General features: G+C 43.5%; 1 protein-coding gene across 2 annotated transcripts in view; it reads left to right on the forward strand.

The window, feature by feature from the left end:
* LOC117890354 (matrix metalloproteinase-2) overlaps positions 1-14,943 on the forward strand; it is a 73,960-nt gene that overhangs the window by 23,721 nt on the left and 35,296 nt on the right. Inside the window, exon 1 of one of the 2 annotated variants that reach the window (XM_034795147.1) lies at positions 3,299-4,135. The exons of the other annotated variant lie outside the window; for it this stretch is intronic. Coding sequence (XP_034651038.1) covers positions 4,131-4,135 — 5 coding nt within the window. The 5' untranslated portion in view covers positions 3,299-4,130. Of the gene's footprint in view, positions 1-3,298; positions 4,136-14,943 lie in introns of those variants that run through there. 2 annotated transcript variants of the gene reach the window in all.

Here is a 14,943-nt window from a genome sequence, read left to right on the forward strand (position 1 = left end):
CGTAATTATGTTTGCTTACGTGGCCACAGACGCCAGAGGCACCAACAGCAATGGCAGCAGGAGCAGCAGCAGGAGAAGTACGAAGGACGGACACAGAACGAGGCAGCAACAATGTGTGGCTTGAAATTTGACACTTTCACAGTTGGTCAGCGTTTGCCGAGGGGGCTGTCTGCATTTCGTTAGATTAATGTCCTGCTCAATCATCAATAGGTTCCAGCGTACAGTGCTGCCATTTTTGTTTGTGTGGCACTTGTTTATCGCTGTGGCCCCTGTGGTCCCTGGACCCCGGGATCATGAGTAAACGGCGGGAGAAACAGAAAGTACGAGAGAGCTGAAGAAACGATAAATACACTGAGAAAAAAACCACATTTTGTTCAATTCCATGTTGTTAAAGGAAATCAAAGAAAGGAGACATTATTTTCTGTATTTTTACATCTATTTAATCGAGATTATTTGATTTTGGTTACAGCTTTACATCCTTTTTTTACTGAAGAAAACAGCGCTATGAATTTCGCTTTTATTTGCCGTTGGCACGAGTAGTCCCCCAGTGCATTCGGTTTGGTTTCTGCCTGTTTGTTCTGGTGCTTTTTTGGTTTCCTTTTCTTTGCCTTTCCTTTTTTTCCACCAGTTTTTCCGTTCATTTGCTGCGCTTCAGTTTTCTTTCTCATTCGTTTCTGTTTATTGTGTGTTTGTGGCGACTCCCATTCCGGTTCGTCCTGTGCATTCATCCTTTGCTTTGTTCCTTCGTTTGCTTTTAATTCATTTAGGTTTTCTGCCTGTTCATTTTGATTGATTACCACTTTAATTGCGGATATTAAATGACAAGCGCCCAGAACCGAATGGCTTCCACAATGAGGATATTCCTGCGTATCCCACACATCATTCCCATTCCCACAATTGATTGCTGCATGATTTGTAGTTATTCAATGAGATAGAGCGACTTGGATTTGCACAGCGACTTAATGAAAGACCAGTCGTCGCCTCAAATTACGAGTAAATATAGTTTTTGGGGTGCATACAATTCTGTACGCAGACGGGGTACGAATGGGAGGAGCAAAAATAAATCTAAAATAAAAATAAAGTAAGCATCTTCATGCTTTTTCCGGGGTTTCTAGAGTTTTTCATACATTTTCCCATTTTATCATGATATTTCTGTCTGTTTACATTGTTAAAAACCCCACGGCATGTTGCAGTTCGCACTTGTAAAATAAATGCTGAAAATTCATAAAGCATATAAGTACATATGTATGTATGTGTACAAGGACAAGACTGCACTTACTTTGTATGTGAAAGTGTAAATAACAAACAGGTCAACAATTAAATTAGCATATAACGCACCAGGCGCTCTTTTGGCCGGTTTTTAAATCACGCGAGTCTTCAAATTGAAAAGAAAGTTCGTATTTAATTTTGTCATTGCGAAAATTAGTCATTGGCTCACCATCTATTGGCTTTGCATCTCCTTTGCTGGCGTCTACTGTATCAACACATTCTGCTGCAAACTCTGCAGAAGCATCAGTATAAGAGCCCGAAGTGGAAGATTCATCATCTTCCGTTTGGGCAAATCCCTCGGCCAGGACATAGTCAGATTCGTCTCCTGAACTAAGGGAGGAATTATCCTCATTGATAATATTCTGGGCATCTGCCATCACTCGGTACTGAATAGTAGCTGGATAGGTGTTTAGATTTTCAAAAATAGAAGCAAACGTTTGGGGATTATTGTTCATTTGATAAATGTATCAGAAAATGCCACTTGATTTGTAATTTTTTCAATGATGTTCACATTTCGGTAGATTTGTCTCAGATTTCTTCTTATGCTTCTTGTGCTCTTATGGGCATCTCCGTGAGGAGGGGCATCGCCATCGACAACTACATCTCCTCCTCTGCTACGACAGAGAAGAGTTTCTTGATTAAAGGTCTCTTGTCCACTCAATTTTACGCCTTTGATGTGGGCGCTATATAATGTTCTGTGGGCGCAGTGCGTGGGAGTTGGATCTGGGGGTGCTGCTGCTGCTGCTGCCGCTGCAGTCAGAACTGTAAATATATAATATTTCTAATGAAAAATGTCGAGCAGCAAATTTGATTACTTGCTTTGATTGTCAATTAAAGGCACAACAACAATTTTCCAAGCGGTGAAATATCGTGAGACGACGACAACGACTACGTCACCATATACATACAGACGAACTCGTATACATTCATTTATATGTACATCTACTTTACGAGTATGCTATGTGTCAGAGTTTGTAGATGAGCGAATCCTAATTAATTTTGCCCAGGAAGGGTCCTGCATTTAGTGACACTGTGATCCAGCAGTCCGCCTGCTCATTAGGCGTATTAATTGATAAATTGATAGCGTGTTCTTGGGTGCTCTGGGGGTGGAACATGAATATGAACTTATGCTATGGTTTATGCTGCATTGGACAGGCCAAAAGTTTCCACTTCTCAGGGCGGAAAGTTTGGCTAAAAGAAAAACATCATCCTGGCGAAGAGAACAGGAGCGGAGAGCACCCCTTCTGTCTGTCTGGCTGTCAAATCAAACTTTGATTTGATTCGATATTCAGTCTATATTGAATCTATATCTATGTATGTACATATATGTATTGTATGCTCTGTCTGTGTGTGTGTGTGTGTGTGTGTGTCTTTGAACCAAACTTTTATTCAAACTGACAAGTTTTAGCTGGCTTTTCGCAGTCTTTCTGCCTTCCTGCTGACCAACAACACAACAATCAGTTAATGCAGAAGGCAACTTCTGTTTTGGGTTCGTTCTGTTGATTAATTGCTGGTGGAGTTTTAGTGTCACAACTGTCTTGATTAATGCCTTGTCCAGAAAATTGTGTATGCATCACACCTACCAGAAACCATCCATGTAGCCTACCTACTAGTGCCCCTTGTGGCAGCTCTCTTTTTCCGCCTACCGCCTAACGCCTAGCCAATTGTTAATTGTTGTTAAGCGCTTTTAATTTTCATATGTGGGCAAAAACCTACAGAACAAACAGAAACAGCAGCAGGGGGGAACAGTGTAGCAAACGCACGACATCTACAGCAGGTTAAATGCCAGAGCCGAAGCAGGGCACAGACCGAAAGCCGAAGCGAAAGCCGAACGAATTCCAAAGCATACCCGAAACCCATTAAGGATGCGCCTGCGCACAAGTTGAACGCCCTCTCTTATACGCCATACGACACCACGTAAAGCTGTCGCCAAAAGCTTTGGATCGGGCCAAAGCTTAGGCAAAAGCCAGCGGCGTTTCGTTGAAATACGGACGCACATCAGGCGCAGAGCTCAGTCGCTGGCCAGTGTGGGTCGGCGCTAGTGGTGCCTTCGAGCTACAAGCTAAAAGCAGGAAAAAGCTGAGACATAAAGATAATGGTGAAAGGTTAAATATTCAGCCAGCAGCAGCAACTGTGAACCTGTGATCGCTTCCTTCTGCCACTCACTACTCTCACTCAACTGTCTGTCTGCCTGTCTGCCTGTCAGAATGTGCATACGAAGGAAGGAAGGAAACCAGCGGCAGAAGGGCAGAAGCCCACTCGAATCCTCCGAATCAGAATCAGTGGCGCATTCAACGTCAGCACATAATCCCAGGCACTTGAGCAACAGCAGCAGCATCAGCGGCAGTGGCAGCAGCAGCAGAAGGAAGAATGAAAGACGAAGAGGCATCGTAATAATGCCCCCGATTAAAGAACAAAAAGCCAGGCTGAAGTGCTCCAAGTCATTTGTGTGCTCATTGTGCGGCGACCCAGGGCAAACAGCCAGACTAGGCGAGGAATGGAGCCAGCCACAGCGTCAGCTCCAGCTCCTAGCGGACTGGATGGATGGATGGATGGATGGATGGATGGCTGGCTGACGGAAGTGCTCTAAGAGGGAGCCCTAGGGCTCAGGGCGCTCAGTACTCAGTGCTCAGTGCAGTCGAGCCAGCGCATATAATGTCTGCTAATATTTGAAGAGTGCGTCGCATTAATTGACATGAAAGAGTCACGAAAAAATGGAAGAAGCAGGCAGCAGCCGTAGCAGCAGCAGTGGCAGTGGCAGTGGCAGAACAGCAGCAGCGGAACAAATGCAGCGAACATAAAGGATGGGCCCTAATGAGTGGGACAGACAGAGACACTCGAGTAGAGGCGACATCTAGACGATGGGGTAAGTGCCTTTGGCTTTGGCTTCCCTCTAAGCCTTCTTCAAGATTGTTTCCCCCTCCCCTGCCCATCCATCTCCCACATCTCCTGCATCTGCTCCTCCTCTGTATCCCAGTGTGTGTGTGTGTGTGTGTGTGTGTGTGTGTTGTGTGTATCTGTGATTTGGTGGCCAGGGCAAGTGATTTATATGCCAATAAATGCAGGCGGCTTGGGCATTAATATTAGATTGCATTATCCCCTCCTTTTCCCTCCCTCCCTCTGTGGCTGTACCATGAACACCATCTGTCCGGATGGTCGGGAGTAAGGCTATATATTTGATGCCAAATTAGCCCCAGTCCTGGGTCGTCCTGCCACTGGACTATTGTGTTAATTTACTGCGGTTTGGCTAGTTATCAGTTTCTCTTCATAAATTACACATTTCTCACCCGAACCCCCCACACCACCCGTTTACAGCCATTAGCCTCATTGGCATATGCCAGCAATCAATTTGAAATTAAATATATTCCACAATTTGTTGTTTGTCTGTACTGCCAATTAGGGGCATGCAACACACACAATCGATATGCAAATATTTGAATAGAACAATTTTTTCGAAACGCCCTGCAATCAGATTTCAATTGTCAAGCATCTTTTTTTTTTTAGAGTGATTGGGACTCTTTTTTTCTAAAATGATTTTCCTTTGTCTCTTCTATGATTATTTGTTTTGGTTGAGGTTTTTTAATTGCTGAATAATTAATTTCACTATGATAGCGGAGAGCATTAATTAAAATTCCTGCGAGTGATTGGAATTCATACAAAACATTTTGATGAATCTATTTGAAGTGATGTTCAATACTCATTAAAAATATTGAAAAAACCATTTAAATATGAAAGGAACAATTTGATTTATTTTCCGCATATACAACTGATTTTAGAGCTTCAAAAGCAAATGATAAACTGAAAATTGTAAAATGCATTCCACCAAATACTTATAAAAATAATGATATGGGTATATTGGGACAAATAAAAAAATTATATCGCCTGTTCTTGCCTCAGCATGTTTAAGCATTGAGTATAAAGACAAAGGTAAGATCCCATGTCAAAAAGAGTGTGACATATCTTGGTTGGCTGGTAAGTTCTTAGAGTCGTAATCCCCCATAATTACTACCTTTAAACCCTAACGCCCACAACGCCCGCCAGTAAAAACTTGTATCCCAAAAGTCGCTCTCTCCCACTCTCACTCTCTCTGTCCCTTAATTCCCTGTTAATTTGTGACTTGGGCTTTGTTTACGGCGGCTACACACAAACAAAGCCCACAAAGTTCTACAAAGATATTAAGCAAAAAAAATATAAAAAGATGCTCCTACGACTGGGAGCATCTTTTCGCAGATTTTTGCCACAAAGACACAGACTTGCTCCAAAAATTCAATTAAACAAAAAGGAAGTGAAAATCGTTTGACGCTGCCACAAAATGTTCCATATAATATTTAAATGGAATTAGTTTTAATTAAGTCCCCGGCTAGGTTATGAGGCAGCCACAAAAGGAAATTTCCTTTTCCCCTTTACCCTTAAAAACCAAAAAACCAGTCAAAAAAGCAACGTTAACAGACTCAAATTACCAACTGCTGCTCTCCTGCCCGAAAGCCCAAAAAAAAGAAGCAACAACAAAATGAGACCAAAAATGTTGCTGCTGAAGGAAGTGATTAAAATTTTACCTAACCCCCAAAGAACCAGGACCAGGGCCCTGACCGAAGGCCTTTTTTCCAGCAAGTTTTGCTGCTTTTTCTTTCCTCTGTTGCCCTGCTGTACCTTTCTTTATTTTTTTTTTTTTTTTTTTTTTTGTAAATTTCTTTCATTTTTGTAATAAGTATTAATTAATGCAAAAATGAAGACAAGCGAGCGCTGAGAAGTCGTAAGTAGGGCTTCCTGCTGCTCCTTCGCCTTTTGCTTCTTGTTTTACAAATGAGCAGACGCCGCCGCCACTGCGCTGGAGTTTCAACTCAGTTTTTACCCGCTGAAATTTGAGTCTGTTGGTCAAGCAAAGTGACGCAAATTAAGAGAACCCTGGCCCCAGGCCCCAGGCCCCAGGCAGGACCTAGTCAAGCAGAAGCAACTTAATGAAAATGAAATTGACACCTCGAATACCTGGGGTTCGCGCGCAGGTACCTGTACTTGTACCTGCCCTTTAACGGGAAGCCTCGTCATATGCTCCCACCTCTCTGTGTCTGCTGTTGAGTGACCGCACGGTAAAATTATACGCACGTCTGAAGTTACCACGATGTGTGTATGTGTCTGTCTGTGGTAGATGATGCTGGCAATTGAGGGGAAGGGGTGCGGAGTTCTGTGAGCATGTCCTGTTGTGTGAAAGGAGGACATGTCGTGTCAATAGTCGCCTGGCTGGCACTTCCGTTGACATTCTGTTGCCCATCAGAAAACGACACACACAATCCTGTCGTGTCCTGTGCTCGGCTGTGCCCCATAAATCTTCCCATAGTTGTGCAACATCCCCATTTCATACATATGTATGTATGTATCTACATATGTTTCGTATGTGTCGTATGTTTTATCTTTACGCTTCCGAGCCCAAATCCGAAGCTCTGGAATAACCGAAAAACCAAACACTGTCTCCAGTTATTCGAGTTTCGTTGTTTAGCTCATAAATCTGCTTATCTGCAGAAGCGATGGAAAGGGAAGGAAAGGGACATCAAACCCCCCAACTTCGAGGGTCCTCCCTTTGCTGCAAAAGGGCTGAAAGTTCTTTTGGTTTTCTTTCTTGGTTGTTGTTGTTGCTGTTGTTTTTCCAACTTTTCTCCATGGGATGGAAAAGCAGCTGCGTGGCATTAAAGGCTAAAGGCTTTTGCAACCAAAAACTTGACCCTGTTGCAGTCATGCATAAATTTCTTAGATTTCTGGCCCATTGACAAGCCGCACACAGCACACGCACCAGGAAAATATATAAATGAAAATGTGTACTATAGGGAACAACAATATTTGGGCCCGAAAAGTTATAAATATTTTTGTGGAATTAATTAAGGCCTCGGGTTTGGAGCCGGTTTGGTCCGGCCTCCATGCCTTGAAATATGCACAAAATGAAATTAGTAGTCGAAAAAAGATAAAAACGTAATGAAATGAAATGCGGCCTAAATGTCGCACAGACCCGTGAGTGGGTGGAGGCGGGAGCTGCGGAAAAACAATGAAGAGGCAATAAAACGTCCTACCAAAAGGGAAGTGGTGGGTAGCTAAAGGGAATTGAAATATGTTTTACAGTGTAAATGGGTTACAAGGATGCTGGAAGCGGCGCCCATCCTCTAAATGAAAAGTTGGGTCGGGGCGGGGGCAACATTAAAAGGATTATAACAACCGTCGGAGCTAAAGATAATCCATTGTCATCGACACAAATTGCTGGAATTAAAAAGGGATGGGAGATGAGAGGCAAGGCTGTAAGTCAAACAGGGAATGTATTTCCAAAAAATGATTGACAGATACGAAAAGATCCTGCCAACAGATTTTAAAAGACCAACGGATATCCCAGAGTGTATTTCATCAGCTTGAAGTGCATTGTGGCATAGAAACCTTCTCAAACTTTCTATAACTTCTCCGCAAAGCTCTTTTTGCTCTGGCCTTACTCCTTCTTTGGCAGTTTTACAACCGCAAATATCCTTGATGTTGTCATCCGTTAGACCATCTCGACTCTGCCATAAAATGGCAAAAGCAAAAATATTCTACCAACGAGTACCGACACCTAACCAAGAAAATGCTTGAGCATTTAATTTGAATTCTGATGTGCACTCAAAATTCTTTCATGCTTTCATTGTTATCTTATGCATATCTCTGTGCATTTTGTGTGCATTTATTTCTAATTTTAATATTTCTGTGGCACTGCTGCTGCTGCTGGCAGGATGTGGCTGCTATTTTTATTTTCATTTTTGGACACTGCAGGACACTTTCGTAGTCTGCATACGTCATCGAACTGTTGACCGAGTTGGCGTTGGGCCAGCATGTTGCCTGTTGCCTGTCAGCAGAATCTGCAGAGATATCACTGGGGCCGGCAGCACCAGAAGCAGCAGGACACGCAGCCAGGACACGCTGTTTTATGCATTGCATGCATAAAGGACGCAACGTGTTGATAGGATAGGGCTTTGTGCCCTGCAGTTTTCTGCTGAGGCAGCAAAGGGGTGGCGCAGAATGGTGGCAGCAGCCTCCACGCTCGACAAAAACTCTATATGCATTGCAGGACTACACTTGGCCAGGATTTGACCACAGACGACTTTTCGAGCTCCTCGCTGCTACGTGAGGATAAGAGCTGTGCAGCTCTTGTTCCTGATCCTGTTCCTTTCACTGCTCGCTCACCTCTTGGCCACCTCGTTGGCCTATTACCTGTTGTGGTCGCTGATTTTTACTCTCCTCTTGGCTCTGGGCATCCATCAAACGACGCCATATTGAATCAACGCAAAATAATTGCTTTTTAAATGGGTTTTTATACGAGAACCAGCCGCGTTGCCCATTCCCAACTGGAAGCTCTCTGCCGCAGTAGCAACTATATGAGGATGTGGAAGCAACACTCATAAATTCAAGGCATTTCCAACCAGTCAGCCACCCACCATCGCCCCACAGGCCGTGGGCAAAGTTTAAACCGTGTTTCGGGGTCTCTTGGCTTGGCTCTTGGTGCTTTGAGTATCTTTCTGGATTCTTTCCGATTTGTGAGCTTTAATTCTCAGATTTATGCTCCAGCCGCAAGGACATTTTTAATGAGATTTCGCCTGGCCAGCACGTAGCCATAGGATGAGGAATGGAAATGGAGGGGAAGGGGCAGGGACAGAGAGGGGTTGGGCAGTTTGAGGCGTTGACAGACAAAGATTATGAGAGAGATGCCAAAAAGTCAGTGCGGTTAAGCAGCAGCCGCTCGGATGGAAAAGAATGGAGGGGGGAAGTGGCAACGGCTGATGAGGGGAGGAAGCTGCTATGAAAGCAGACTTAAGTTTCCCATCGGGATGCTGATGTTGATGATAGTATACATATTTTCGCACCCATAAAAGTTTCTGGTGTTTTCAGTAAATTTGCGTTTAGAGTAGGGCTTCCTGGCGGCTTGGGGAATGCTCCAAAATAATTAACTCATTTATCAAGTGGAATTCGTTCCACTGGAAGAGGTTCTACAAACCCACAGAGCTCTGAATAATTTTTCAATTAGTTTGAAAAGAGAAAACGTGATTAAGTATAATTTTAGCTTAAGAAAACCTATGGGTGAAACGCATTTAGAGGGGACAAAAAGATGTGATTTTAATGGTAGAGAAAGAGTCAAATATTGTTATTATATATTAACAAGTATTGACACATCCAACTGCATCTTCAACTTTTTTTTCAGATATATCAATCATCGTTTTACTATTGAAATTAAATAGATTTTTATGCAGAGAGAAACAAGTTATTTATAAGCTAACAGAGTGATAAACAGAGAGAGAGAGAGAGACACAGAGAATCAGGGGCATAGTAGCTTCTGCCTCTGGCCTTTCCCCGGCCACAAATGAAGCCTCATTTCATGGGGCATTCCAGCACAACTTTCATGCAAAGACCAAATATAGCGATTGATGAAAAAGAGATGAATAGAGAGAGAGACTGCGATGAATATAGAGCAATCGGTCGTCATCGGTATTGCTTATGCCCTTACTTAATTGAGTTCAACTGAAAGTGTGAACTCACATGACAAGAGCCTCAAGGCGAGGTACATCTGTACGCCAATGCAAAACGGCCATAAATCGTATAAATTAGTAAAATCACGAATATCGCATACCCCTCTTAAAATCTCTTAAAAACGAGTTGTAATAACTATTTGCTGTCTATAGTTTTGTTCTCATACGCAAATCCCATGGAAAGTTGGCCATTCAGCCATTTACAATTATCGTCAGGTGGCAGATGCTTTTGATTGGCAATTTGTAGGTATTTGTGTACAAGTTGTATCACTGCCAGAAAATTGCTGTCATCAGGAGACCCACGTGATCCCAGGGGGAGGATAAGCACTGAGGAGGCGGTACCACAAAAACGCAGCGCTTTAGCATTTCCGTTAGCTGGCACAGCGACAACCGATGACGTTGGCAACGGAAACGGAAGTGTAACTGCCGCAGCAACGGCACATGCACATATGTATGTACATGTGTGCATATATGTATGTGCCTGCATATGCAGAGAGGAGCAGAGAAAGGCAAGAGTTCTGCTGTCTGTCTTTGAGTCAAGGCGTAGCCGGGTCGCATTTATAATTAACATAATGATGGCATTTTGCTAAACACCGTTTTCCGCATGTAACACACACACACACACTCACACAAAGAGTGGAAAGGGAGAGGGGCTGGGTGTGTGTGTGTGTGTAAGAGAGGGAGAGACACAGAGGACACTTAACAACGGCTGCATAGTTGACATGAAATGCCAACTTAATGTCAGAAAGTTAACATGCCACTTGAAATTAACAAGCCGCGCGCACACGGTACAGTCCTCCACCTCACATGTTACGCTGCTTCAACCGGTGTTGGCCAGGATCTCCATTACCTCTCCCACCCACTTTGGGAGGCCCTCTTCCACCTGTTTTGACCCTTTTCCCATCTGATTCTGAATCCTTTCTGCATTGTTACGTGTACGATGTGTCCTGCTAAAGTGCCCCAACTCAACCGACCCCGTGCGACCGTCGTGTCAGGTGGGCGGCATTAAAAATGTAGAATTTCATCTTTTAGTCAGCAATTGTTACGTTTTTTAGCCACCCACCGAAACCCACTTTTGTTGGTTGAGTGTTTTGGGCCTGCTGTCTAAGTTTCAGGCTTTCGAGTGTGGCCAGGCTTTGTTTTTCAACTGTCGCGCTATTTAAAACCACACACGGATAGAGAGACAGAGAAGCAGAGAGAGAAAGACTGAGGTTGGAGCTCTTCCTTCACTTATTTGGCTCCATTATTAATGCACAACCACACACACACATACACAGAGAGATAGATACACATACATAAGTCACATTTTACATAACTAATGAAAGCGAATGGTATGGCTAAGCCATTGTTATGCAACGGCCTCAAAGGATATTCGCCGGAAAATGATTTGGCCTGCTGCCCACGCCCCAGAGTCTCGCTTTCGGTCCATTTCCCATTGATTGGCTGAAATATTTATTTTCCGGGCATTGTTTAAACATTTGGCTCTGTATAAATTACCCAGGGAATGTCAAATTCCAACCAACATATTTGAATATTTAACAAGACGAATAAGCTAGAGACTGCTGTGAGTAGTTCCCTCAATAATAATGAAAAATAGTTAGTTGCAACCTCTTAACTCTTAGACATCTCCCATAAATTGGTTAAATAATGTCATTTAATAATCAAAACATAATTTTTCAGCTCAGAAAAAGCTTGCATATAATTTTAAAGTATTTCGATTCAAATTTAGCGCATTTTAAAGGTGGAAACGGGAGGCTGCTTTATATTTTTTAAATACATTTAATTTAATATTTTAAAAGAATACACAAAAAGCCACAAACAAGCTAGAGGCGAGGGGGACAAATGAGTTTTTTTTAGGCCCGTTTCGTTTGGGGGCTGCCCCCAAATTGGTCGTTAGCACATTTGACGACAGCCAGAGGGGAAGATGGTACGAAAAGGTCCCTGCAAATTACACGTGACAGGCTAAATGCGGGAATAAGGAATGGAGGGTGGAGGGTGAGGAAGGAAGATGTTTTCTGGCTTGACAGAGGCACACACGTCTACAAATATATCTCACCCCGCCTCAGTCGTGTGCTGTGGGGCCAAAACGATCATAAAATTAGCGCACAAAAGTAAAACATATGAGACGCGATTTGAATTTGACGCCATTACCTTCATTTCGGGCACAGCCTCCCCAAAATATGGAAAAGAGAGAAGGGAGAGAGAGTGGGATACGCATAATGACACGCCAGGCGCCAAAGTCATTTGCATATGCCAACCTAACGGTAAAGAACAGAAGCAAGAAGACGGCAAAGACAAACTCCATAAAACTCAGTAGGGGGAGGAGAAAGGGAAGCAGGAGTGTGACTATCTGCACATGCATACTTATACATATGTACATAAAGTATATGTACATATGTATGTGTATATATTTTTTTATTGGCAGCTGTCTGGCATACTAAGTGAGCTTTTATGCCTTTCCCTCTCTCCCTCTACCGCTCTCTCTCTCCCCGCTAATAATCATACATAATAATGTGCTTGCTCACTGATACCGTTAATTATGCAGTATCGGGCGGTGGGGGCGGGCGGTGTGTGGCAATGTAAGCGCCCGCCTCTAATTATGATTTGTGCTGCCCACTTGCTGTCGCTGGCGTACTTTTAATGAACACGTACTCGCTGTTCTTGAGGGAGGTGTGTGGTGGGGCCCAATCAATGGGGGCCATTGTGTTGCTTCTCAAATCACTCGAAACTTTTGCTCGCTAAAATGTGCGCAATCTACAATCGTTTGATGGAAGGTGTAGGTGGCAGTGGAGGCACTGGTTAAAACGCCACTTGAGGGCAAACAAAAGATGCAGGCGGCAAACAGAATGTATCTGCCGGATGCGGCAGTACCACAATTATGCTACAAAACGTTGCAATTAAGCGAACTGTAACAAAGGCATGACCGCCGCAGTAGCCCCCCTCCGCCCAACACTCCTCGACTACAAACTGTAACTGAATATGTCTGACAAAAAAAGAAGAATACCAAAAGGAAGAGCGAAGAGCGAGGGAGAAGAAGCAAAAAAACTTCCGTCGTGTCCCGATGTCAACGTTGTCTCCGTCTGTCGCTTTATCTTGCTCAGGTCACACTCGCACTCCAATCTGCCCTTACCCGCTCTCTCTCTCCTCGCTCATCTGTCGCTGCTTTCAACTCTCTCAAGTGCACTCTTCATATTTTTTGCCTTGTAAGATTGAGAGCTTGTGTGTGTATGTGTGTGTGTGGAAACGTGTTCAATTGATATTTCTGAGCGCGCTAAGAAAAAGTTATAAATACCAAGAAGATGCCGGGGAAGGGAAGCAGGCCCCGGCAACTTGAGCCAAAACTGCAATATTGCTGGTATGTACTCTTCCACCGCTCCCTCTCCTAACTGCGATGCCATTACGAAAGCCAGGCCGAGGCTTTAGATACTCTTCCACAAATGTACATACATACATACAACATACATGCATAGATGTACATACATATGTATACATATATATGGTGTATGGCTTTAGAAATAATTTCTTCTTTGCACTGCAAACTGTAAAGCCTTCAGCAAGTGTATAAGGGTATAGACTACTTTTTAGGAACACACGACAAGCCCGAAAGTGTCAAAGGGGCCACTTGAGGCGGCAGAAACTCCTTACGCAGAGTGAAGAGGCAGCAGCAGCAGCAGCTACTTTGCCACAAGTCTTGTCCCGGGGCCAAGAAAGCCAAACAAGTGACTTGCTCGCATATTGATTGCTTAGCCAATGCCGCTCCAGGGCGCAGTCTAGTCACTTTGCCCCCCACCTTCAACATCAAACTTTCATTTAGGTGTCACACCACCCTAACAGTGTAGAGTTCACAAAAAAAGCAAAATTGGTGTAGCTCAAAGGCTGTGATTCACCTGGCGACAACCCCATGCCCGGACATGACTTTGCCAAGTTGCATATTGAAATTTTATTGCATTGCAGTTAGAATAGTGAATGTGCAGGAGCTGCGAAACGAGAGACGGAGTGGGTGGTGTGAGGCAAACGATGCAGTGTGTGTGTGTGTGTGGCATCCAGACGGAGAGAGGCTCAGAGTTAGTCAAGCGGCACAAATTCAAACATTTGTATTGCTGAAATTGAAAAAGGTGTCGGGATGAAAATGAAAAATTATATCCGGATTGCAGGATTGTCCCATGGCGACCTGCGTGTTGGGGGCGCCACACGGAGCGCAACTGATAGAATGGGCGTCCGAGTGGTCAGCCTCGATAGCGGCCATATTTTTGTCTCCATTTTTTGTTGGTCCTGGCTGTGCAACGGTGATGGAATGCTCCTGATGTTTGATGATGTCTGGCAGGGTCCATTATATCTAGCTCTCACTGCCGTTTCGGCAGCACAATGCAGCTGGACGACAACGGCAGACTAGGGCGGGATGGTATGCTCCACCGTGGCAGAAAAAACCGATGGCCCGCCAATTATTGCAAAAAATATTAGAGGAAAAAACTTTAAACGTTGATTGGTGGCTGGTTTAATTGGAATGTATGCATACGCCAAACATTGCCAGCAAGGATTATTAATGTTTCAAACGGAAATACTATCGATAATTGATCGATTACACGCGCTTATGTCAGTTTATTATGCATACTTTTGCCTCTGGCCATCATAAATCATTGCTTCATTTTGGGAAAACAAACAAAAAAATAAAGATAAACTCGCATTACCAATTTATGAGCTTAAAAAAAAAACTATTAAAAATTGATATTTTATTCATGATTTATCGATGTATGGCTGAAACCAATTAATTTGCCATGTTCACTCTTTTTTTATGATCGATCATAAAGGAATCCAGAAAAAACCAACTTAAAAACACTCGAGAAATACAGATGTATGTACATCTGCCATTGCATCCCTTCCGGATGGTCTAACTGCCCATCTGATGTGTGTTTTTCTCGGTTTTTGCGAAATGTATTCTTCATTCCCCTTGGTGCTGATGGTGTGACATGCATTTATGCAAACATATGCTGCGCGAATATCAAAAGACGTGCCACGAAAATTGGTGGTAAAAGCGTAGAAACATGCCAAAAAGTGTTTCGCCAGCCGCAGCTTTTCCTCTCTCTAGTTCTGCTGCTCAGTGCCTCAGACAGCTGTCAACAGTCAAATATGCAGGCAGCAAACAATG

Source organism: Drosophila subobscura, chromosome E (assembly GCF_008121235.1).
Source record: "Drosophila subobscura isolate 14011-0131.10 chromosome E, UCBerk_Dsub_1.0, whole genome shotgun sequence".
Lineage (NCBI taxonomy): Eukaryota > Metazoa > Arthropoda > Insecta > Diptera > Drosophilidae > Drosophila > Drosophila subobscura.